This window comes from Orcinus orca, chromosome 12 (genome assembly GCF_937001465.1).
Source record: "Orcinus orca chromosome 12, mOrcOrc1.1, whole genome shotgun sequence".
NCBI classification, from domain to species: Eukaryota; Metazoa; Chordata; class Mammalia; order Artiodactyla; family Delphinidae; genus Orcinus; species Orcinus orca.
This window is the reverse complement of record NC_064570.1, coordinates 33,843,509-33,866,632: the sequence shown is the minus strand read 5'-3', so window position 1 is coordinate 33,866,632 and position 23,124 is coordinate 33,843,509. Positions and strand designations below refer to the sequence as shown.

Below are 23,124 nucleotides of genomic sequence, written 5' to 3'. Positions count from 1 at the left end.
ACTACTTTTTAAATCAGTAAGCAGATATTAATATCAAGCAATATTTGAAGTGACTTCAAAAATTGCTTTATAAATACAAAATCAGCTGGATGCAAAACAACTGTAAACACAGTGATTCCAAGAATGATGAAAAAATGCAACAAATCATTTCTAAATCTGGTATGATTAAAGAGCTTTTTAGCTTTTAAGAAGAAACATAAAAAAAAAATCAGCTTGACCTTCAAAGTGAAATAAAATGCACACTGACTGTTTAAATGAACAGATTTTATAATTCTATTGTGTTAACTCTAGCCTTCCTTAAACAAAAATATCCTCTTTCATGGGGAAAATTGTTACAATAGTCTTTTAAACTTTATACATTATCTCCTTTTCTCTTTACTAAGCTCTGAGGAAAAGGTATGGTAAGAAATATTATATTATTTTACAGATGGAGAAGCAAAGACAAAGGTATTTTCATGAGTTCATACTGTGAGTCCACAAGAGGACTGAGACTTAGACCCAATTCTACATGTCCTTGAATATTACTGTAATGAAATTTTAACAGTGAGGTAACTATCTTTTTCCTTGAGTTTTTAATAACTTAATTGAATTTAACTTATTAGTTTGATGCTGACAGCATTCTACAGCTCTCAACAGAAGATGACGTTTTCAGAGGCATTTGATGCCTCCCAAAGATCATGATTCCTGGCTCCTTCCTACATGATCAGACCATCCCTTGGGGCAAATTCCCCAGCTCACTTCCCTGACATTACTGGTGTGGACATCAAAGGGAGAGTGCAATCAGAGACAGGTTCTTTTAGAATATATCTTTATATTATAAAATTATAATTTTTAATAATTATTTTAGTGAAAAAGAGGTATATTTTGCTTAACTGAGTTAGTTGTATTGTTCCAACATATTTTTAAAATATAATTAAACATTGAATACATGGATAATAAAAACATGCATAAGCTAATGTTTTGTGTTCAAAGAAATTTAAATATAAAACATGAGAACTGGGAACTTTTAAGATACATTTATCTGGCAATTTCTACATTTCTCCGGTTAAATCTTAAATATTAGAAGCAGGGGGGTCAAACTGATAAGACAACTTGCGAACATATGAGCAAGCTGGTCATGAATCATTGGTGTATAATTAGTCAAGGAATAGAGTACAAATTGAAATGAAACTCATTCTATTCTTAAATATACAGTTGGATTAAACATTATTTTAATTTTAGAGCTGAAAAGGTCTTATTCATCACTAGCAATATCAGTTGTCTTGGATGTTATATAGTGGTAAATCTTGGCTTATTCTAAAGTTTTTGAAAGATAGTGCTTACGTAAGATGCACATAGAATGCAAAACTCCATATCAATATTGTAGCAACTTTACCTGCATTTATAAAGTCTTAACAAAGACAAAACTAAAGCAAATGCACACATTCCTAATGTTTACTTGGAAATGTGTTCTTTAGTTGCTATAAAATTAGGAGGATTTAGAAAAGCCCTTTAAATCAGGTAGATTTTTATACATAAACTAATGATTCAGGTAGCACTGGCCCCTGAAATGTGTGCATTTGGGTTCATTCTACTTACTTGCATGTATAAACATTAGGTATATATTGGGGGCCCTTGTACTTTCACTCCAAATCTAACAGAACCAAGAATGAAAGAATATGTTGTTTTTAAAAAAGCATACCTTACTAATTTGAAATGCACTAGATCTAACTGTGGTGACCACAGTTGCTCTCTTTGATAAAACCAGGACTATATTTTCGAAATCAAACTGCTTCCTGTGCTGTAAATAATTACTGCGTGGACAAAGCTATAACCCATGCAAGGAAGGGTGATCCATGCAAAAAAAGATGACAAAGAATTAGGGCCTCACCTAACACAGCAGTCGGCACAAGTGGATCATTGGGCACTGTAGGAAAACAAAGCTCATGAAGGAACATATTGCCCTAAAGTTGTATTTTATGCTCTTTTTTTCCTTTAAAATAGATTTATCATTTCTTAAGAAATATATCTATTAAACTTTCTTTGATTACTATAACCTGCAAAGGTAAAATTCTCTTTTTCAAAGCTTGGGTTATCTCAAAATACCAGGAAAGGTGCATCTATAATTATATTTCAGTAGTCAGTTCAATTTTAAAAGCCAAGAAGATTCAGCATGACATTATAAGGATTATAAAATTAGAGGGGAAAAACATGTATTTTAGATTTATCAAGTGTGAGGTACTTAGAGAAGTAATTATCTTATATTCATTCCAAATAAATATTTTTAGTTAACTTTGGGAAATAGATTTAATCCTTTCTCCAAGTTCATAAGTGTATATTTATAGTTATACTGCTAAATTCAAGCCTCCTAATAAGGTACACAGTCGTTAGATAGAAAAGCTTTGGAAACAAAAATCCTTTCAAATCCTTAACTGATTAATTTTTAAAGCAAGTGGTTAGAGAGATGATACATCTATATTTTTAACAAAACTTACTTTCAACAATAATAAGATTTTATGTTTTTCTCTATCATTTATCTTATAGTGAAATGAAAATAAAATAGATCAGAAAAGCTCTATCATTATTAAAACTAAATCCAAAATGACTCATTACAACATTTCTAACTAATAATTTGGTATAGATATATATCAGGGAAAATGATGGCCAATAATTACTAAAAGTTTTCACCAAGCTGAACATTTCAGAAAAAAATCCCTTTCTGAAAAGCCATAAATGCATACAACCTACAAATACTTTATTTTCTCAATCTTACCATTCCATATATTTATAATCTGTATCGAAAATAATACTTCTATTGTTTACTTCTTTCCTTATACATGTGTTTCCCAAACTGAGGTAAACATACCTCTGGGATCTGTGACAAAATGCCTCTGTGTACACAAGGCCAAGGATAAACAAAATTTGCCTTCTTCAAATACCAATTTTACTTGGGGATTTGAAGAGACAGGTAATTTAACTTAAAGTAACAAAACAAAGACAGTGCTATAGAACAAGATATAAAAATCAGAGAAAAATTGAAGATAATAATATTGATTGTGAAGCAGTAAACTACTTCAGAGGTAATATTTTAAAAGACAGTATTTTAAAAGATCTGCCTTCATAGATCAACATGAGGAATTCTTAACATGGATGGGTGAATGGACGGATTTCACCGTTCCCTGCCAATCCCTCAATTCAAGTAAACTTTTGGACTTCACACCAGATACTTAAGTGTTTGTAGATTCCTCTTTCCCCTGGTTAACTTTTTATTACTGAAATTCTCCAGGAGTCTATAGAATAATTAAATAAAATAACTTTTCCATGCCAATAACTCCCAGAAAGAACTATGATATTTCTTATCTCAAAAGGAACTTTATCTTACACAAAGGAAGACTCAAATGGCAAAACAATTATAAAAAAATTCTGACATGAACTAATTTTATGTAGGCAATCAAGTATATTTTAACCTAAAGCAATAACATAAGATTTGGTGAGTGGTATATGGATATGTCTTATAACACAGTAATAAAATTCATACAGTTTGAAGTTAAACTAAATCCAATATCAAGACTGAAAATAAGCCTTCTGATAAACTCCATACTATTCTATATCACTTTTTCTCTTTCCAGCTACTTTTCCTATCTCTCTTTCTTACTTCCCCTCACTATTCAAAAGGTAATGTGTTGAATTCAGAGAGACATTAAAGAATTTTAAAAATCTTTGATTAAAATTTTGATGAACAACTTACATCTTGGACTAAAATTATGTTGGTCCATGAAGGTGATGGAAAGAGGGTCTTCTGCATGCAGAGTGCTCTGATCAGCATAACTTCGATCCATAGCATTCACCATGTGCGTCATCTCCTGCCGGGTGTTCCCCAGAGCATCTTTGCGTTTTTTAGCAAGCTTGCTGCCAAGACAAATACCAAAGGGAAACCTTAGCGTGAGGCTTGAGGGAGAGTTGACACCAGCAGTAAATAGTTCAGGGAAGCCCGAGGATAAGAATACAGATTTGGTTTAGAAACTCTAAAAACATGTCATAATTTCAGGAATTAAGTTTGACATCCAAATGATATTTGTTGATTGCTATAAAATTGTTTTGTCATATGGATATTTCAACATTCAAGCTGTCAACCCAAATGTCTCATCACTTCTTCTATTTTATCATTAAAATAAATTATCATAAAAAAATAAATAAATTATCATAAAGCATGACTATACTTTATTAGAACAGTAAGTAAATACTTCCTTAGTAGAGTTGCTCAAGGAAAACTTAAGCTAATGCTAAATTTTGGTTTTCCTCTGGGTGATTAACACGCTTGAGCAACTTTTAGAAGTTCTTCTGGGGGAAGAACACGACTACTTTTTCAAGTATATTTTACTATAGTCATCCAACTAAAATAGATAAAGAAATCCCATTCTTCAGTCTTTGTTCTATTGTTCAGTAAAAATGCAACATGTAGAATTAACATATGTAGCAATATATTTATAACATTAATCCAAACCTAACCTAGAAACTTGTAGAATCAACCGCAGCTAGATATAATGCAAATACTCAGGAATATATGGGAAAATTATATACTTTATAAGGAAAGTACTTTAAGAAAAGTTTGGAAAATGCTATGCAGAGGTATTATGCAAATGATCATAATACTGGATGACAAACATGGTCAAATCCTAAAAATGTGTTTCAGAACCCCATGGCAGAGTACCAACTACAGAATGGCCTTACGAATGCGGCAAGGCAAATGACACAGGGGATTTGGAAATTAGCAGAGTTAGACTTTTGAGCTACTCAAACACTGATATCTTTATCTTACATAACAAGGATGTGAAATACATTCTGGTTCTTTGTGAATGTTACACATGAAACATGCAATTAAAAACCTATTAAAGGCATATAAAACATTTATCTCACATTAATAAGGCACTCTAAAAAGAAATAAAGAAACTCGAAATGCCTGTAGTAGCCAGATTATGTTTCTAAGTTTATGGCAGCAGTTTATGGTGCTTTGGAAGTATTTTTTAGTTGTTTTAAGAGTAACATTTCTCAGCTGGATTATTAGCTAGGATAAATTCTTCTGATTCTCATGAGTATCTGTACTAGAGTAAATATACTACAAATACCTAAAAAAAAAAAAAGACTCACTTAGTAGTTGTGTTTATGTCCAAAGGCTTTTCCTTTAGAAAATTAATCTGATGATTTGAGAGCTACTCATGTGTAAGATATTTTTCTTAGAGAATTATAGTACTTGGCTTCAGGTGTACATACCCAACAATACCCAATATACTGACATAGCAGATCTGATACCTAAGTAAGATAGTCATAAACTAGGCTTTAGGGATGGAAATGGCATTAATTTTTTTAGAAATAATAATAATGATAAGTATTATCAATAAGAAAACAATGACAAAACTGTAACAAGAACTACCATCACCATCACGACCACTACACCATCACAACCACTGTCACCACCACCATCACTACCACTACACCATGACAACCACTGTCACCACCACCATCACTTAGTAGCAATATTTGCTCTATTCACTGAAAGATCTCTTGTCTCTTTTTTCTAGGTTAGGAGGCAAAAACCCTGTAAAACCCTTACAGGTTTCACACAGGGAATATAAATAGTGCTGCTGCCAGTGATGAGACACCGCATAGTAGGGTGGGGACTGCAGAGAACTGGAGAGCAGTTTAGGGGGCAACTTGCCTAAGTGAATATTGGCATTTGAACCCAGAGCTGAGTTTCTCATTTTAAAATTATTTTTAAGGAGAAGTCATGACTCTGAATATTTATGTTAAATTTCCTTATTCTTTAAAGTGGTTCTATTTTTTGAAAGAATGTGTGGGGCAAATTACACATCAGCAGGTCATATGTTAGTCTATAGGCTTCACTTTCCAAACTCACCTCTAGGACATTTCCAAACTTACCTCTTTGACCTACAATGTTTTTTTACCTCTAGTATCTGGTTAACTTCCATTCTGTCTTGCCTCATCAGGGAGACTTCTCTGACTGAACCCAATACAACCTGTCTCAGGTTAGGTTTCCCTGGTAGGTATTTTTATAGCAACATGTTTTCTGCCTATAATAACACTCATCACATTATTATTGTGAGTATCCTTTTAATTGTTTTCCCCACTGTATGTTCCATGAAGGGAAGGACCATCTGTATATCCCTAGCACTTAGAGCAGTGTCTGGCATATAGCAAACACTCGATAAATACTTGCTGAATAGATGAATTAGGTCTGGTATATGCTTGGCGCTTGTCATGTTAACTCAATTAATTCTCAGATCAATGAACTGAAAAAGCCATGAGAATTCTAATTGTATAGATGAGCTCACTCAGGCTCAGACAAGTTAAATAACTTGCCCAAGGTTATTAATCTAATAAGCAGTAAAGAATGACCTGTTTCCAAGGCCTAAGCCCTTATACTATATCCAGTTACTCACTTGTTTTTTAAATTGCCACATTACCAAGTGTACTGTAATATGAAGCATCCATTGCTCTAGGAGTTAAACATTAGTTGTTATAAATTTGAGAATAATATGAATGTAGCACAAATGTTTTGCCATTTTAAAGTTAAAAAAATAGTTTAAGAAATAACTTCCAATCTTTGTTTCTTGGATAAGAAGAAAGGATGAATTCATTCCTCAAAAAATTTGAGAGATTGAAGTGGATAAAAATAAGGCAACTTGAAATTTGGATTAAAAATAATGTAAAAAATTTGAAGATGGATAGTTCAAGGCAAGTAGAAAAGATGTTTAAATTTTGAGGCTTTACTTTAAAACATAAAATTTTAAACATATTTTATGATTGAGGAAAAATAAGAAGTAATGAACTTGTCGAATGTATGACAGGTAAAAGTTTTCATGGCACTGAAGGTAATCGACAAATTATGGGTGAATATATATAACCTTTGTTAATATCTGCCAACTGTACACTATCACCTTGGTTCTTATACCTTAATCCTCACAACAACCCTGTGAGGTAGGCTTTAATTCAGGTTATTACAAAAGAAATAAAAATCAGCATTAGAGTTAAGTGTTTTGATCAAGAACTGACAGTTTACTATGATGATGCCAATGAATTCTAGTTCAAAGATCACACCTAGTTTTCTTTTAAGTTTTACTCTATTTTATTTCTAGTTTTATTTTAAAAATGTCTAATTCATAGTAGCTTCACTACATCTATTTAAGCAGCTTTTAAAAATATGTCTGTGGCATTTTTTTCTAATTATGATTGATAATGCCAGTAACCCTAAGTATTACAATGACAGTATCAAAACCTACTACATAGTCTAGAATATAGAAATGCTACCTATCAACTAAAAAGGCAATCCCATTCTAACATTATAGATAAATGGATGGCTAATGGTAAGCTTATTGATGTTCTCATAATTAAACATTTATTGATTCCTGCATGTTTGATGCTTTGTCTCTCTCTGAACAACCAGCATATATAATGTACACTTCAGGACAGTTAAGCAAATCATTTTGCAACTCCTTGAGTTTGACAGATGTGCAAATGACTTTCATTATCAAAACAGCCAACAGCATAAACTTCTGCAGGTGGATATATGGGTGGGCTATAAAGAGGAAAAGTGCTCCATCATTGTATGAAATGGTACATTTAATTACCTTTGGCTTCATCAAACATGATTTAACAAGGATATTATAATTCATCAAAATAAGCTAGGAGTACTGCTAGTTTACACCTGCTTATTTTAGCAGATTTTAAGAAACCTGTTTATATATTTTATAATTTTATAATATTTAAAATGTTGGCACAATTCCGTTATATTCATTGAGACTCTTACCAAAATTTTTAGTAAAGCTAGCTTAAATTTACCTAGTGAAATAATATTGTGGGATATATGCCCCAAAAGTACTTAATCACCATCCTTAAGTCTCAAAATTTTGTGGATCAAATACTGATCAAGCAAAGACCAAGAAAACTTTGTTGTATCATTCCTTTGGACTGGATGAATACCCTGGAATTTAAGGTAATAAACTGAAAATGATTAGTGAAATAGAGTGGACAATACTCGCCTTCGTCATCCAAAGTAGCATTTCATACCTAAGCATAGGAATAGCTAAAACTTTGGAGGACAAAAGGAGATATGTGACACCTAGGTGTGTTTTGTGTAGGTTGACAGGTTTTCTTTTTCTTTTTTTGGTCTTGGTTTTACAAAATCATTTTCCTATTTAAGTCATAATAAACAAACTCAAAATTTCTTCTCTAAAAAGAATTTTTTATTTCTTTGTCACTGCAACATTATGCTTTTAGCAGCCCAAAAGGTGTTCTGAAGTTATAACCCATCCTGGATTCCTGGAAATGTGGAGAGAGATGTTATCACAGTAAGACCTGACCTGATTCACATTCTGTGAAGCTATTTTGAATGTTCTTCTATGAATACATCACTTGGCTCATTTTGTCAAACATAAGTGTTATGTAAAGATAGGTATTAGTGAATTACAAACCCTATCTCTACTTTACCAGATAGTGAGACATCACATTGATAAGGTACAGGTTTGACTTAAGTAAATAAATGATGCTTTAGGCTGTAGACTATGGCTACTTATGGAAAATTGTAAATAAAAATTAAAAGTAGCTGAACATACAGAAATACAATATCCCTTTTTAAAAAGATTAACAAAATAGGTTAATAGGTAAACTTTATAGTTTTAGAGTCCAGGAAAACATATTTTTTGAAATGTCACCAAAATTGCAAACATTCTGTTTTTTGGTTTGGGTTTTATTTATTTATTTTTTTGAAAAGGGATACTGCATCTTTAACACATGTAAAGTCATATATCACCCATTTTCTACTTACAGGTAGTAGGAGTAAGAATAGTAGCTCCTCCTGGCAAGCAAATCACAGACAGTGGAAAAAGAGAAGCAATGGTGAATGAAAAGCGTGACTCTGTCACATTCAATAAAGCAGAAAAATGTGCGTTAAAAAATAAAATAAAATAAAATAAAATTCATGTTTTTTTGGTTTGTATTTCAATTTGCTCATGCATTGGTTAGATATCTTTTGCCATGCAATTAAACAGATACGCAATAGAAAATAAAATATAAAATACATAATTTGGAAAAAATAACATGCTGACTTTTTTATAGCCAAAAAAATTGAAAAATTAAATGGATTGTGTATTTTCAACATGCAGTTAAGCGTAATATCATCCATTACCATCTAAATGTCATGACAGATGGAACAGCTGTGTATAGAACTTCTACACTAAATTGGCTATTTTTTTTTAGATACAAAACATAAAGATCTATTAGGTTAATACAGAATATATGCAGAATGACACCTAAATTTCTATAAATAAGTCATTATATCTTATTAATACACAGGTACATACATATATTATGTGAATATACATATGCACCATACACTATATATGCACAAAGATATTTCTACAGTAGATGTATGTGACCATGATATCACACACAAACATTTACTGTACTGAAGCATAATTTCAAATTTATGTTTGGAATTATTAATGTACTCATGCTGCGAATTTAAAATAATACATAACCAATGAAAAAATGGCATACATTTGGAAATAATTCAACAGTGATTAAATTAAAATGACATTGCGTTTTGAAAGATGCAATATCCCTTTTCTTAGCCTAAAAACTTACTTTATATACACCCTTAGCTGTAGAATTTTACTAAATTAAATTCCAAACCATTTCTTTATACAACAACCAAAAATACACAGATTTTTTTTTTTCAACATGAGAAATATACCTACAAATACTATTCCCAGTGAGGGATAAAGTCTTGAGAAACTTAACAATTTCCCACAAAAATAAAGATCCTAAGGGGCTAAAATAATTTGCTTTTCCATTATTTTTATTATAAATTTGTGTTTTAGTATATAATGTAGGGAAACTACATTATATACTAAAATTGTTAACTTTGATACTAACCAATACTGTTATGTATCTATGCTTTTGTGTATGTATAATAAACATATTTTCGATTGTCATACACAATATATGTGTGACACACTACATACAACTAAAAGTCATTACAAAGTTTCTTAGGTAAGTAAGGGATTCTTAGTTATATTACACACTAGAAGGTAATATATCTAAACATGTAACTTCATCTATCTATAAAATTGCAACTTCTCTAGTCCTAGAGGTAGTGATGAGGAAGAGAAACAAAAGCCCTAGCATACTTTCTAGTAGAAGACAATCAATTAAAGCATAATCATGAAAACTCAAACATTAAACATTTTAATAGAAAGGCTCATTTATCCAACCATTTAAAATATGAACTAGAAAAAGAATGTGATGCATTAGGCAATTTTAGAGAGCTGTCAGAGCATTTTACCCACACAAAAAAAATCATGCTTAGAGATTGTTTTGGTGTACTTTAGAAAATTTATGTTTCAATTTTTGGGTTATTTTTAAAACAGACGGCCACAGATAAGAAAGGCTACAATAATAAGTGTTTTCAAATAATTAACCAATAAAATCAGTAAGTTTAACCCAATTCTAACTGAGTGAAGACATAACCAGAGGCCATTTTTATGTTTTCATATCCAATCTGAAGTGGCTGAGATAATTTTAACTCTAAAGCAAAGTTTAATTAACTCTCTAAACTGTTTAGTTTAACTCTCCAAATATAAATTTAAACTAAATAGAAACATAAGATCTGAAAGTTATATTCAAAGATTTTATTGATCTTGATTGGCAAATTTGTGTTAGTAAAATACTTAAATCTTCCTGTCTCAAATATGATGTATTTTCCAACCACAGAGGTAGACAACAGCAAAAAGAGAAAGCACTATTGGGGAAAGCACGTATGTAGCTAATTTAACACAAAACACTACAATGCATACCTAATGTTTCTAATGCAGATGTGTCTTCTCCAACATATATATCTCCAGGGGATAATTGTAAAGAGGCAATACATTAAAATAAACTCTCATGGAATCATTAAACATGTAGTATGAGTCTTATCTATATTATTAATGATTTATTTTGAGTACAAAATAACAATCAAAATAGTACATTATATGATTTAATATAATGTAAGCAACATCTTTTATTATATTCAATATAATTAATGAATGACAAACACTTCTATACACCAAGGTATTTTAGGACTATACTCTGTAAAGATTTGTTTTTAAATCCTTCCAAATTTTAATATTATTTAAAACATACAATTGGAAAGATTGGAGAGTCGTATTAATTTCTAAAACAATGCCTTATAGATAATGACACTTTATGGAATAGGAAAAAGTTCAAGTTATAAAAACTGTATTCTTTGAAATGTTTTCTGGTAGAAGTATACCTTAATCTCCCAAATAGAATTCAATTTAAATTCCTGTAGGTCTTAATATCTTCATATAATTCCAGAAGATGGCGATATTGGTTGATATAGTATAAAAGACTAATGCTCAATTAAAAAAAATTGACTCTTCATATTAAAGTGCTGAAATATTTAGTCAGTGAATATTAATATACAATTTTGTAAAATAATGCCCATATTCTTCTTATCTTATTTGTAGCCAACATTCAGAAAAACAGAGTAAGAGTACAAAATAATTCATAGACCATAACCCAAATATCATAATAAACTCTTATTTTGCCATTCGCAATACATAATGCTTCAAAACATAAGATATGTTAATAACTCAAGTGTTTGAGGAATTTAAATTCATACACTAATTTCAAGGTTAAACTGACAAAAAGTATATTTTATATCCAAAATTAAACTGCAAATAACCAATAAGAATTTATTTACAAAGCATAAGAAACAGACCCAGATGCTGGCAACATTGTTAAAATTCAATTCTTGTTGTGTGTTCTAATTTAAAAGCACTCAGGGAAACAATAAAGTGCTTCAAAACTAGTGACAGTGACATATGGTAAGTGGGTGGGACAGAACAAAATCAGGTCTTACCTCTTTTTTACAATTAATATGACAACTAGAAGCAGAAGGACGAACACCAAAATCCCAGCACTAATTCCTGCTATTTTCACCACTCTGTCTGTCTGCTTGGCTGGGTCTGGAATCACTTCTGGTTCTTCTGTTGCTGCTGCTAAATGAATCAAAAATATAAGTTACTGAAAGCAGCTAATTATCACAGAAAGGAAAATTATTCCCAGCTAAAGCTTACCACAAAAAGACAACTTATTTTATTTGAATAAAGATAATCTGAAAATATAAATACAGTAGCATGCTAAACTCGAGCATGAGAGACTAATGGTAAAGAGAAACTTTTGAAGGGAGATTTTGTTAACATAAAAAAATAAAAACTTAGAAATAACTATCAAAGGGAACAGTTTTTCTCCAAGTATCCTTAAAAGTAAGAACACAGGAGTTTTAGCAAATAGTACAGTGGAAAGAGACAGGGTCAAATTTAGAGATTCATTCTTTTATCACTTCATTCAATAATCACTTCTCCACTAAAATGCAAGGTGTCGTGCTTGGGCCTTTAAAGCAGTGTCAACGGCATTTGTCTTGGACACAAAGTGTTAGGTTAAATAAATGCCTAGTCTAAGTGCTGGAGGTGTGAGTTTATGATGTGGTAAAAAAGATTTGAAATAAACAGTTTGGAGGAAGACAAGAATAAGCAAAGGAAAACAGATTCATTAAGTAATATTTCACATTCTCTTAACAAATAAAAGCCAGGTAATAAACTTGGGAAACAGAACTCTGAGAAGATGGATTTTTTTTTTTAATTCTTTATAATCGCCTCACTTTCTTTCTTTCTCAAAGCCACCACCATCCTCCACATACATACACAATTAATATTATAAATCCTACTCAATTTACAATCTCCAGTAACCCTTGGAAGACATCTTCCTTTACCTCATTTGCCTTGAAAACTGGCAAGGAAAGCATTATTATCTACATTTTACAGATTAAAAAACCTGAGGCTTAGAGATATAGGACAGATTAGAAATTGCTCAAGAACAGAGACAAAAATCTAACACATCTTCTATCTTCTAAAGCAGCATTTCTCAGTGTTTCCAGATCCATGGCCCCTCTTGCTAAGAATCTGTGTGACGGAGGACAGGTGATTCTTAGAATTAGGCACATTTGGGAAACTCTTAAAGCAGCCATCAGTGTCAAGAGATGATGGCTGAATGAACAAACAAAAGGATCCCTAAATCCAACCTCAGACCTTCCCAATGGATAATTTGATAATTCCCCTTTAAAATTACCCATTTTTCTACATTCCAATCCTTTCTTCTTTAGCTTCTCTCTCTTGGCTTCTTTACCCCCAAACCTCTGCTTTCACCTCCAGTTCTGCACATTTAAATATCCACTTCAGTTTTCCAACCAGCCACAGTTTCCTCCCAAAGGGGATGGACACAAGGTCGTTAACTTTTAATTTTTCCAAGTAGGAAATTAAAAAGAACTAATATATCTAATATCAGTGTCATTTCATAAAATGGTGCTTTAAAGGTAAACCAGTAGGAAACATAGTTTGAAGAAAAGTGTTAGAGAGAACACAGTTAACTTTGGAAAATAATTCACTATAACTGTCTTAATGTATCTATTTCAATTGGATAGGATAAAATCCCCATGGACCAGTATTTGGTTCCCATTATTCTCAAGAAAGAAAAACAAGCCTTCAGTTTATTTCTTCTGGTAAGCAAGGGAGTTTTCCTTTCTGACTTGACACTTTCCATTATATCCAGGCTTCAGGGAATTTCCAATCTCAAACAGAGGTAGTTCAATGCTTACCACATTTCAAACTACATATTATGTTTCAATTCATCAAAACATGCATTAAATATAATGGAGATCTCTTCTTTCCCAAGAGCAACTTTAGAAATACATACGTATATCAGTGTGTGTGTATGTATAAATGTATGTGTGTATTTATGTATGTATACATATATATTCAATAAAAACAGGGGCAGTATATTTCAAAGTTGGATATAAAGCTAAAAAGAATATATTTATTGTTTGTAATTCTCAAATTGGATTGGTTTGACACAGTTACTGCTTGAAATAGGGAGACAATGTTTGATGTAGAAATCTCTAGAAAAAACTTCAGGGCATGCAACGAATCATTATTCACTATTTAAAGCTTAGGATCATAAGTTTCTGTGCTACACGTGGCTTTCAAAGGGTAATGATAATGATCCATTTGTGATTTTCTGACTTAACTCACAGAATTAAACTTTCTGAAAGTCTTTGTAAGATTATTTCTTGTTCAGTGAGGTAAATATATATATATGTATATTTTTTTTGCAGTACGCGGGCCTCTCACTGCTGTGGCCTTTCCCGTTGCGGAGCACAGGCTCCGGACGCGCATGCTCAGCAGCCATGGCTCACGGGCCCATCCGCTCCGCGGCATGTGGAATCTTCCTGGACTGGCACGAACCCGTGTCCCCTGCATCGGCAGGCGGACTCTCAACCACTGTGCCACCAGGGAAGCCCAGTAAATATATTTTTAATATAACATTTTAATTCAATTAAACACATGCTATTATGGAATAACTTTACAAAGATATTATGCTGTAAGTAGTGTATATTTCATAAGAATCTTCAGAACTGCTAAGCTCCACCAGAAGCAGACAACCCTCACAATATACACAGGTGCAAAATGGACTATCATCACGAAATACGAACATCCAGCCTTAATACTGTGATTAATTATTATATAACAAAAGTGACATGTAGGTGATGGCTAAACAATTTCAAATACAGAAGATGAATTTTTTAAAAGTCTCATTACTTAAATATAGATTTGCTTATAAATTAATCTAAACATATTTCCAGAAAAGAAAAGCCAAATCTAAAAGTAAATTTCTGACCAAGGATACTGATAACCTTGCAGGTGTATTCAGGGTGCAAAGTACTGAAACATTTATAATCTATTATGTAAAACAGTGTTACTACTTTAAAGTCATAGAATATATGTACTTGTAAAACAATGGACTTCAATTAATATTTACCAAGTGGTTAAGAAAGAAAAAAACACCAAGTTCATTCATTTGAGTTGGGTAAGACTGCTTGTTTGTCATGATTACAACTCTGGTGCAAAAGAGTTGTTCGTCAATGCTTCAAATCATTATAAATCTTGAGCATTGAAGGCTAATCAAATTCTCCAGGAACATGTGATTTGGTGGTTGTTTTCCCCTGATTGTGAATCCTCCTCAAAGTCTTTAGCTATGACTTATTATTACTATTACTAACAGCATTCTTATTAAATGTCTGTATAAATTTGTTACATTAGATACCTTAATCACATGTATTTCTCCCACTTCTTGCCCTGCTAAACCAAGGAACATAAATATCCTATTAAAAATCATTCAACCTTAGAAGATTCATTAATGGAAACACAAGCAGTAGCCCCTAAGTGAGCATTTTCTATTTTCTTCAAAGAGAGCAAAAAGCTATTATAGTGACTGCACCCCTGAGCCCCGTTTATAATTTATGCACGTACACAAAGGCAATGTGGAGCACCTTTTTCAGAAATGCTTTCCTTTGCCATAAATCTTTACCTTTTTTATCTGCCAAAGAATATTCAAAGAGTTCCCAGTGTTCTGAAGCCTAGAGCAGCATAATTTTTTGGACAGTGGGAAAAAAACTAAGGCAGTATTTTATTTTTATGGAGCAAATTTATGAGATGCATTTTTTTGGCAAAAATAGTTAAAGCAACTTTATAAATTGTGTCCTTGCTCCCACTACTTAAAAAGAATTTACCTAAAACGTTTAGGTAAAAAATATACAAATACCTAAAAATACATAAATTTAATTAAAAATTAAAATTACATAATAGCTGCAATCATACAAATGCAATCCATCTTCATGATGGATATTAGAGATAGAAGCCTCTAAGTACAATATATTAGGTGATCTCACAGCGGCTTTAGAGACACCACCGTCCTGCAAATTCTACATAGTCTCCAGGTATTTCACTAATGCTTTCTTTCCTCTTCAGTTATAATTCTGAAAAATTGTTCACACTCACTTTCCAATCATTACTTAAAATCCTAGAATCAGGCTTATGTCTCCCAATGCCACCACCCCACCATCACCACCATCTCTAATGACTTACTGGTTACTGAGTTCAATGTACAAATTTTCTTATTTCATGCAACCTCTTAATAGCATCTGACATTGCTATCCACTCTCTCTTTGAAACACTCCTTTCCTAGGGCTTCCATTACTTGGCCATCTCCCAGTTTTCCTATGACTTTAGCTTTTCCTTTCCAGATCTCCTTTGTGAGTGAGTCCCTCCCTTGTTTCCCTTAAAACTGGGTGCTGCTTTGACTTCCTCAGCGAAAACTTGAACCTCTTGACACAGTTTTCCATACTTTCTGGCTTGATAATTTCATCCACTTCTGTCAGTTCAGTTGCCATCCATGCTGGTCACTCTCAAATCAATACACAGTAGTCCCCCCTTAACCAGTTTCACCTTCCATAGTTCCAGTTGCCTGTGATAAACTGTGGTCCAAACATATTAAATGGAAAATTCCAGAAATAAACACTTCATAAGTTTTAACTTGCATACTGTTCTGAGTAGCATGATGAAATCTTGCACCATCCCAATCCTTCCCACCCAGGATCCCCAACCATCACGTCATCTGCTCCTGACATCCAACCATCAACTTCGTCATGGCTCCATGATTCAGGATCACCTGAAGCAGATGATCCTACTTCTGATACATCGTTAGAAGGTCAATAGTAGTAGCCTAACACTAGGACACAATGCTTATGTCATTTACCTCACTTCATCTCATCAGGTAGGCATTTTATCATCTCACATCACTGCAAGAAGAAGGGTACATACAATAAGATATTTTGAGAGAGAGAGAGAAAGAGATACCGTATTCACATATCTCTAACTAAGGCCTCCAACCTGAACTGCTGACCCATATAGTCATCTGATTCTTGTTATATGTCTGCACCTCAATGTAGGAAAGTCACCTTCAACACACTATATCCAAATTTGAACTCATAATCTTACCCTCAAACCGGTTCTTCCCCTAGTGTGTCACCTTTCAGAAAATGACACAACTTTCTACAGTGTTCAAAGCCAGAAACCTGAGCATCATTCTTGAATCCTCCTCTCCTTATCTCTAGGATTAACATATAATTTATCATCCAAACTGGAATGCTTTTGAAAGTAAAGGGGGATACTCTTAATAATTATGACAGGACAAAAGGCAAAAACTAGAATTGTCCTGGGCAAACTGGCATGTATGATCACTTGACTTTTTTTTCCTCATACAATTAGTTGCAAAGTACTACTACTTCCTAAATATCTCCTGTCTCTACTTTTTCCATCCCCACTGCTACTGCCTTAACTCCGGTAAACATCATCCTTCACCCAAATTACAGCTGCCACCGGTCTTATCTCCCTGACTGCATTCTCTAAGCCTAATCCACATCAAAACCAACATTGCAGCACATAGCCTTTCTAAGACTGTACCATGTCACTCCACTAATTAGAACCTTCCAACGGCTTCCCACAGCTGTTAAAATAAAGTTCATTAAAGCAGGGGCCATGTTTATTTTGCTTACCATTGTATTTCCAGTAGGACCTGGAAAGGAGCAACAGTACAAAGTATTGGTTGCATAAATGAAAGAATAAAACTAAACCTGCCTATGGTTGATTGTAATGGCATAAAGAAAATCAGTTGTCTTTTAAAAAAACACAAGGATATATTTGACCAGACATATATCTTGTTTTTCTGGGTGTTGGCATAAGACGAACTTGGTACATACATTTCTAAATTGTCTCTAGAAATTTCGACCCCTTCTGCTAGCCATTCCTTCACAAGGCTAACCTTTTCTACCGTCTGCCACATCTACCACCAAACCCAAGTGCAGGGAAATTCCAGCATCATGCGAAGTACAGGAGATTTGATATCAGCAAGACTCTATTTTAATTCTTAGTTCTTTCTCTTACTTGCTGTATGGCAATAGCAAGTTAGCATCTCTTAGAGTTAATATCTCATCAAAAAGTAAAAATAATAACAGTGCCTATGTTATATAGCTTTTAGAAATAGTACGTGACATAATGACGGGAAATATTTTTTATAAACTGAAACACTTGTAGTGGAAAGCAGAAGTAGATGCTGCTGCCCTGGGTAGAGATGGCCTAGATGTTAGCCCTTTGGGCCTATCATATAAAAATTAAAAATTACGAATAGGGGAACTGACATTACTGAAAAAGTTTTAAAAAAATCTTAGCAGTCTATTGTATAAATATATAATGATGAGTTTTGTAAAGTGCATGTTATTAATTAAATAGTCTGCCACAGTGGATGTCTAAGCCTTAAGGGCATCTTGAAACATGCATTATTTAACTCAGTGATTCTTTGAAGTCACTTGCTTCATCATGTCATATGATCTTATGAAACTTGTCTTAGATTATTGAATAAAACACAGGGTCTGTCAGAGTTTTATATTGGTGAAAAGGGAAAACAGCTATATGTCACACATTTTCTTTAAATAATTAACTAGAATATAATTTTTGTTCTTAATAAAGATATGGGTATTATCTGAAAATTTCTGATGTGGAAAATAACAGTGCAGAAGTCTATGGAGGCTTTAAACAACTATGAAATTAAAGTATAGATTAATATTACAAATATTTAAACTTAATTTCACACTGCTTAAGGCAACTTTTTGTAGTCTTAGATTCTCTGAATTTGTTTTTAAAACCATAGTTCAAAATGTTATATAAAATCCTGAAGAAATAATAGAAATACTTTTTGAAAAAGCAAAAGAAATAGGTATCACATTTCAGGAATGTACTTAAAAGTCAAAAACCATGTAAAATATTATTTTTTATTTCACAGTAATTTAACGAAGGGCAAATATTTAATTTTACATATGGATTCTCCATTAAGCTTCCCATTTCAATTTATTTAATTGGGTAAAGCAGAGACTTACTGTGTTCTCTTACTTCTTAAACACAGTGGAGTCTGTCTACCAAGTTACCTCTGAAATCTGTCCTTAAGTCTCCATTCCATCTTCTCACTGCCTCAGATCAAGACCCAGTCATCCTGCTTTTTCACTAAGCCTTTCTGCTTCCCATGTAGGCCTCCTCAGATTTATCCTCTATATTGCCACCAAAATGAGGTTTCTAAGATGCAAATGTGATTAAATGACTCCTTTAACTGCTTTCCATTCAAGAGGAATGGCAAATGTTCTTGGTATGGCATATAAGGCCTTTCAATATGAGGTTCTAATCAACCTTTTCAATCTCAACTACTGACAATTACTTTAGGGCAGGGGCCCCCAACCCACCCGGGCCGCCCAGCAGGAGGTGATCTGCGGGCGAGGGAGTGAAGCTTCAACTGCTGCTCCCCTTTGCTTGCATTACCTCTTAAACCAACCCCTCACCCCACCCCGTCCGTGGAAAAATTGTATTCCACGAAACCAGTCCCTGGTGCCACAAAGGTTGGGGACCACTGCTTTAGGGTATCTTACAACCTGAATCAGTTAAAAGCATCAGCCATTCCCCAAATACTGAAATACTCCTCGATCTATTCCAGGGTTTGGCAAACTGTGCTCCCTTGGATTGCATCCAGCAGATTTTGACTGCAACTATTATTATGATTGCAAATATTCCACCTTACAAGAGAATGCCAAATGGTTACTGATTTAACATACCCACAGCAGTGTATGTAAACTCTGTTTAAATTACATCTTAAAACTTTGTATTATCAGACTTTTGTAATTTTTGCCAATTTAGTGCTAGAAAATGATATCTAATATGCATTTGATTACTAAAATCATCTTTGAGATACTTGTTTGAAATATTTATACCTACTTCTTTTCTGAAATGCTTGGTGTACTTTAACCCATTTTTTCCATTTGGGTTTCATCTTTTTCTTATCTGTTTATAGTAATACTTTATGTGTGAACACTAATCCTTTGTCAGTTATAAGTGTTGCAAATACCTTCTAGTGGGTGACATTTCTTTCACTTTAAATATAGTATCTTGATGAATAGCAGTCCTTAATTTTAGTGAAGTCAAATATATTAATCATTTATTTGAATTCGTAAAAACAATCTCTTCTTTTTTCTCTAAAAGTTTTAAAACTGTATATTTCATATTTAACCCTGGCTCTATCTGGAATTGCTCTCTGAGTATAATATACAGTAGGAAGGTATTTCAGGCCCCTCCACCTGACATAAATATCCAGTTATCTGTGGACAAGTTTTCAATTGATCCAATGATCTACAAAACCACTTCTGTCCTATATCCAAATTATATAAACGGAGGAATTCAGTTTCCAGATTTTCCATTATTTCCCAAGAGGCAATATTCTGTACTGACATAACACTGTTTTAAGTACTATAGCTCCATAGTATGTTATAATACATGATGGGCATGTTTCCATGCCTAGTCCTTTTCCTCTGAAGTATCTTGACTGGTCTTTATGTTTTGCTACGGGTAACTTCTTCAGATTAAAGTCCAGCTGATAAATGATCCCTTCACTTCTGTTAAAGCTGCTGTCAAAGTAGTCCAGCCACAGCAAAAGGCTTATTTTTCAATTCGAACAATTGTGCTTCTCTTCCTAAAAGTTCCATTTGGTTCTTTGCAACTGGTTCTTTGTTTAGTAACTCTTGATAGTATCTTGCTAATCTTTATGATTTGCACTTTTGTTTCTTTAAATATTTTGTACACAGCCTTTAGCTCTTTTGTATTCTGTACTCGACAATCCTAATCCCTGCAGTCCTCTGGGAATTAAGATCTGTTTTTTCCGCTACATCCCTCACAGTGAATTACTTTCATGAATGCTTGGGGACCTTTGATTGTGAGTTAACTGCTTTATGTTAGTCTGTGAGAATCCTGCAGACCTAAATTGATCATGCTTTCATCTAAAAAAGAGAACTTGCATCAGCTTCTGCCAGTAACCATGAGGTGACATAGGGCTTGGACCATCTCTGCACCCCTCAAAAGTACCAGCTCTATATTTTTGTTACAACAAAACAATTGATCTGGGTTTCAGTCCCCGCTCTGCCACTCACTAGCTGGGTAATCTTGAGTAAGTTATTTAACCACGGCATTCCTAAGTTTTCTTATCAGTAAAATAGAAATGATAAAAATAGCTAGGTTCTAGGTCGATGGAAAGATGACATGTGCTAAAATACATAAAGTCCTTAGGACAATACTTGGTACATAAGGTCTCAGTAAGTGTCATAATTAAATAAAACATAATTAAATTCAGATGAAACTCTTTTACCAAATCTAGATTTTTGAACCATAGCTAATACGTGTTCAAATAAACAGCATCAAATGGAGAGAAGTCTAATTTCTAAAACTACAGAGTTATTAACATTACTCTTTTTCACATCCCATATTTGTCGAATACCTCAGGGGTACAAAAGACTGTATTAGGCTAAAAACCAGAAAGATGAACAAATGCTCTTCCTTTAGAGAGTATATAATCTAGAAGCAAAATGATAAGTACTTAAATAATTGTACTTATTAGCAGAATACGCCAAGTACTAAAAAGAGGAACAACCAGGGGTCCTGAATAGGGGCATAGAACTGTATCTGGTTTGCTGACATCCTAAAACATTTCTTAGAATTATTCAACATCAAAGTCCAACTCTGATTTTTAGATAAGGAAAAAACTCAGAAGAGGTGAATGGCTTTTTCATGGTCACAGTATTAGTTATTGACACAATTAAAAATACAGTTCATGCTTCCTGACTCCTATTTAGCACTTTCACTTGGGAGAAATGTGATTAGCCACCTATTTTAGGAATATTTTTTGCCACTACGAACTCAAAGACAGAGCGAGAGAGTGAGAGAAAGAGATCAGAGAGGTATCAACTTCAATCACTACCTAAACGTAAGAAAGGAGTAAAGTTGGAGAGATAAAAGTACAAATAAATTGGCAGTCAAACTAAATCCTTTCTAGAAAAAATCAGTCATGATAGATGGATGAATGGAATCTTAAATCCATGAAGAAGGCATGGTTTTCCTTCCTTTCATTAATAAATGAATTAACTGTCGTCCCTGGCATGTACCTGGCACAGTTCTAAGCTCTGAAGATTCACCACTGAACAAGACAGAGAATATCTCTGCTCTCATGCAATTTACATCCCTGTGCTGTGAAGCAGATGAGACGCAAGTAAATAAGCATCATCTGATAGTGAGAAGTTCTACACTGAGAATTAAAATAGGGGATGAGGCAGAAGACCATGGTGACCTCTTTAGATTCAAAGGTGAGGGACGATCTCTCTGAACAAAACCTGGAGGTAGATAGTGTGGCTTTTTACTGACAAAAGGAAGAGTGTACCATATCAGTAGCAAAATGTTTTGAATACCTTTTCTCTGTACTAGGTATTAAAGGGGGTTCAGAGATTATAGAGCTGTCTACCTGATTTTAAAAAAATGTTATTTTTTTAAACCTCAAGTAATACAGGTGATCAACGAATAACAGTAGAGTGAATTAAAATTAACTTGGGGAAGTAAAAAAATAAGAAGACCAATAATATAATGCTATGACCCTGGGGAATAATGAGCTGGCCAACATTTATGCCAAAGGTACAGGAAGTGGAAAGGAAAGTGTAAATGATAAGGAACTACACTTTGCACATACTAATTATTATGTGTAGGACATCCAAGTAGTAGTGGCCTATTAAGAATAAAGTAGATTGAGCTGAAGATTACTGAGAAATAAATCGAAACAAACAACGCTGGATCACATATACACACACAGTGTTTATAAAAGTAGGCTACAGAACAACTAAACCTGAACCTTAAAGTGAAATGTTTATAAAGTGATAATGTAGATATCTGCTGTTGTTGGGGGAAGAAAGCTTCATGATAATGTCAGTGATATTTTTTTCTCCTATAAACTACAAGATCAGGAAAGTCTCTTCTTCAGGGAAAAATCTGGAATATTAAAATCCAGGCACTGCATTTAATTAAAAGGCAAATGCACTTGACATTTCTGTTGGCACAGAACTGAGAATGCCAGATCTGGGCCAGTTATCCCAATATGTCATTTAGAGCACAAACAGGAAACACACACACGCACGTGCGCGTGCGCGCGCACACACACACACACACTTGAATGTAATATAATTTGAAATAATAGAGAAAGAAACAGAGACCAAAGAAAACCTTTATTAGTGCTCAAATGTGGATGTGATAAGGGTGTGAT

At 33.3% G+C, this 23,124-nt stretch overlaps 1 protein-coding gene across 8 annotated transcripts in view; it reads right to left on the bottom strand.

Moving 5' to 3' along the window:
* The window catches only part of PTPRK (protein tyrosine phosphatase receptor type K), a 566,839-nt gene that overhangs the window by 30,764 nt on the left and 512,951 nt on the right, over window positions 1-23,124 (bottom strand). For 2 of the 8 annotated variants that reach the window (XM_049695646.1, XM_049695648.1), the window contains exons 14-16: window positions 11,921-12,059; window positions 8,822-8,851; window positions 3,728-3,888 (exon numbers count right to left, since the gene is read on the bottom strand). In XM_049695646.1, the coding sequence (XP_049551603.1) occupies window positions 3,728-3,888; window positions 8,822-8,851; window positions 11,921-12,059 (330 nt within the window). Of the gene's footprint in view, window positions 1-1,870; window positions 1,907-3,727; window positions 3,889-8,821; window positions 8,852-11,920; window positions 12,060-23,124 lie in introns of all 8 variants that reach the window. The other 6 variants (XM_049695647.1, XM_049695651.1, XM_049695649.1 and 3 more) reach the window with 4 other exon arrangements.